At 45.2% G+C, this 3859-nt stretch overlaps 1 protein-coding gene across 3 annotated transcripts in view; it reads left to right on the top strand.

Annotated features, from left to right (window-relative positions):
• The first annotated feature begins 161 nt into the window (after positions 1-161).
• vipas39 (VPS33B interacting protein, apical-basolateral polarity regulator, spe-39 homolog) overlaps positions 162-3859 on the top strand; it is an 11032-nt gene continuing 7334 nt past the window's right edge. The window contains exons 1-11 of one of the 3 annotated variants that reach the window (XR_015436380.1): positions 162-584; positions 949-1041; positions 1831-1936; positions 2033-2170; positions 2243-2284; positions 2382-2446; positions 2543-2599; positions 2755-2847; positions 2945-2978; positions 3094-3196; positions 3292-3319. Coding sequence is in view for 2 of the 3 variants with exons in the window: in XM_023395296.2 (XP_023251064.1) it covers positions 949-1041; positions 1831-1936; positions 2033-2170; positions 2243-2284; positions 2382-2446; positions 2543-2599; positions 2755-2847; positions 2945-2978; positions 3094-3196; positions 3292-3319 (759 nt within the window). In the remaining variant the exon portion in view is untranslated. The remainder of the gene's footprint in view (positions 585-948; positions 1042-1830; positions 1937-2032; positions 2171-2242; positions 2285-2381; positions 2447-2542; positions 2600-2754; positions 2848-2944; positions 2979-3093; positions 3197-3291; positions 3320-3859) is intronic. The other 2 variants (XM_023395297.2, XM_023395296.2) reach the window with 2 other exon arrangements.

Raw genomic sequence — 3859 nt, 5'->3', positions numbered from 1 at the left:
AGAGAGAGACAGACAGACAGAGAGACAGACAGACAGAGAGACAGGGGAAAAGAACAAGGAAGTACAGGAATAACAATATGAATAATAGTGACAGTAGCAGCAGTAACAGCGATAGTTATATTGTGGCAACTTGCTCCTACTGATAACAGTAGTAATGGCAGCTAATAACATTAATAATAATCATTGATAATCATAGTGAATTTTAGCAGATTTAGCAGCAGTAGCTGGTTTGCAGCTGCAGGTCCAGACTCTACATCTCTGGAGGCGGGAAGAGAAGAAGGAGAAGGGACAGAGAGAGGAGCTCAGCCTGGGCTTCATGTGCTTGAGGGAAAAAGCAAACGGTTCGAATAATGAGGTGGAAGTAGAAGTACTTTTACATGCAGTTGTCAGAGGAAGTACTGCAGTACAAGTAGTCAAACTAGGAGGTACTCGCGTTATCCGAGTACAAGTATCTCCGAACAGTGTACACAGCTGGTTTCAGTCCACAGCGCTTGACTACAACTCCCAGTAGCAAGCGCGTGACCGGAAGCTGTGCAGCCTCCGTCAGAGAAGACGAAGAAGAAGAGAAGCCGCAGCAGCTGAAGGTATAAACAGCTGATCATTTTTGATCGATTATCAGTTTTATACTCGAAGGTTTTTGATCTGTCAGTTCAGTTTACAGCTTTAAATATTGTGCTGACGTCACTGTTCCCCTCCGTTTGTCAGAGTGAAACAAAGCGTTAAATCCTTACGTTTCTGTTAGCCTGCTAGCATGCTAACTAGCTTGCTGCAGCCAGAAATAAACAAAATACACGTAGAGTACACACCTGCGCACACACTTGGACATCAGATAAATTGTTGCTAACGTGAGAAAATTAGTTTTATTAACCCGGTGTGTTAGCAGTAGAATCTAACATAGAAGCTAATTGTTGATACTGACAGTATAAATAAAGTTTGTTGTGTGTGCAGATGATGAAGAGTAAAGCCGATGAGGAAGACTACTGGAACAGCTCCAAGTTTAAAGCGTTCACCTTTGACGATGAAGACGACGAGTACAGCAGGGTAACACCTGGTCCTGCACACACCTGGACAAACCTGGTCCTGCACACACCTGGATCCAGGCTGACCTGGGTCTGAATCTGGTCTCATAGTGTACAGCTCTGATTAACACCTGTCCACAAGTCTGAGTCCACCTCACGTCCACAGTGATCTCGGTTCCTTGGGTCTTGGTTCTTATGGGTGTTGAGAGTCTGGTCCATGTAGTCTGAGTCCTCATGACTGACCCGGACACTCATCATGGTGTTGGAGCCATGTCCAGGCTCAGGACTCAGTCCTGTTCCTGAGGAGGTCCAGTTGTTTGTCAGAAAGTCCAGGGTCCAGTTTGGAGACTGAAACTGTATCAGAGACCTGCACAGTCCACAGACCCGCACCGGTTGTGCGGGAAGTTACCTCGTTGAGGTTAACGAGGTAACTTCAGATGGAGAGTTACATGGTACATCACCATGGTAACTCATGCTGCACACCTGTTCGAAATAACAGATCAACACATATCAGAGCTCCGCCTCCTGACCAATCAGTTCTCTTGGAAAATGATGAATGAGAGAGTCTGTTAGTGTGGCCCGTCCTTACTATATTATCTGTGTTTCCAGATGTGTCAGTGACACCTGTGTTTCCAGGTGTATCGGTACCTGTGTTTCCAGGTGTGTCATAGATACACCTGTATTTCCAGATGTGTCAGTGACACCTGTGTTTCCATGTGCGGCGGTACCTGTGTTTCCAGATGTGTAATAGATACACCTGTATTTCCAGATGTGTCAGTGACACCTGTGTGATGATGTTTGTCTCTGTCAGTTAAAAGAGTCGAAGCAGGCAGTGAACAGCATTCGCAGACTGGTGGAGGAAGACGACGATGAAGATGATGTGGAGAGGGTCAGCTGGAGCGGAGAACCCGTCGGAAGTAAGAAATCATCACTGTTATTATGGTTAACATCTGTGCAGAATGCTGAGCTGTGATTGGCTGAAGGGTGTACGTGACTCTCCTGTGCATCCTCAGGTATTTCCTGGTCAGTCAGAGAGACAGCAGCGTCCAATCAGAGGACAGACAGAGAACCCACCTTCCCCAAAATCAACACTGACACCCCGACCATCAGCAAGAGTCATTCAGGATACTCCCTGAGCTCTCTGTTTAAAGGTTAGTCAGGTGATCAAGTCACATGACTCAGATTCATGTGTTCACAGACTGAAGGTTTAATCTGTTTCTCAGCAGGAAAAACTAGAGGAGGAAACTTCCAGACCTTCACTGACCGTGAGTTTCAGATAGATGAATGACTGAGTGAAGGAGTGACTGAATGACAGAGTGACTGGGTGAGTGACAGGCTGATGCTGATGTCATTGTGTTTTAGCGCTCAGCGATTCGTCTGTCAGGCTTTACGCTCCAGAGCTCCGAAAACCCAAATCTGAATACAAGGTAACAAGAAGACTGATAATCTGATTACAGACAGTCTGAAAATCCGTTTTGTTTTTCTGCTGTGCTAATGATGATGTCATCATGTTGTGATGTCAGGATTTCGTCAGTGACTGGTCGCCTGAGGAGACGGTTCACAGAATGCAGCAGGGAAAGGTAAGAACACCTGTATGTGGCTCACCTGGCTTTGACAGGTGACAAGCTGCTGTATCATCACAGGGAAACACTTTTCCTTTTCAGCATGAATGTACAGAAACACAGAGCAGTGTTGCAGTATTACTGTGTATTTGTACTGTGCTTGTGTACTTCAGGCTGTGTCTCTGGAGAAGTTTCGGTCTCTGCAGGACAAACTTTTGCTGCTGGATTTCGGCGTCAGCGCTCATGATGGAAATGTCATCACCGCTGTAACTTTATTTACAATCAGATTTACAACGATCACATTAATCTATGAACTTTATTAATAACTTCATGAAGACAACTGACCACAAAGTTGTTTTTCAGGTGTTGATTTATTTGAAGAGGACTCTGAGTAAAGGTGAGTCAGCTGGTCCTGATCATGGATCAGTTAGTTCAGACTCTGGATCAGTCAGTCCTGATCCCGGATCAGACCTCTCTGTATAAGTTCTGATACTTTGTGTTTTTGTGTTCAGAGGTTTTGTTTCGGGAGCTGGAGTCCAGACAGACGGCTCTGAGACATTTCATCCACTACCTGACTGAAACCAGAGACCAGAGGCTGCTGCTGGAGCTGCTCAGGTGTTCACACCTGTTCACCTGTTCTGTATCTGTGTGTACACCTGGACTCATGTTAACATGAGTGTGTTTACATTCCCTTCTCTGTTCATCCTCAGAGCTCTGGGCAGGACGGAGGACGTGGCGGTACGTAGTTCACAGTACTAACACAGCAGCAGTACCAGTAGTAGTACACAGTACTAACACAGCAGCAGTACCAGTAGTAGTACACAGTACTAACACAGCAGCAGTACCAGTAGTAGTACACAGTACTAACACAGCAGCAGTACCAGTAGTAGTACACAGTACTAACACAGCAGCAGTACCAGTAGTAGTACACAGTACTAACACAGCAGCAGTACATCATCACAGGCCTGTACTGTGAAGCCAGATCTGAGGTCATCAGGTCACTTCAGGTTAAACTCTGGGTTTTCAGTCCTACGAAGTGGTTCACTTGTTACCAGGATAAATCACCATGGTAACTTATGCTGAACTACTGACCAATCAGATCACTGGAAACACTGAGTCGTCATTCCTACAGGATCCTGACAGGGACAAAAGATTTATTAAGTCACACAATAAAGTGATCAATAATAACGATCAGTAGATATAAGATATAGATCAGTGGAACAGTTTCCATGTGTCTCTGGTTTTAAACCAAAGCTTCTGCAGAATTCACAGTTTATC

This window comes from Seriola lalandi, unplaced genomic scaffold (assembly GCF_002814215.2).
Source record: "Seriola lalandi dorsalis isolate HSWRI2012SDOR001 ecotype SW California unplaced genomic scaffold, Sedor1 jcf7180002054960, whole genome shotgun sequence".
Lineage (NCBI taxonomy): Eukaryota > Metazoa > Chordata > Actinopteri > Carangiformes > Carangidae > Seriola > Seriola lalandi.
This window is presented reverse-complemented; position numbering and strand designations above follow the sequence as displayed.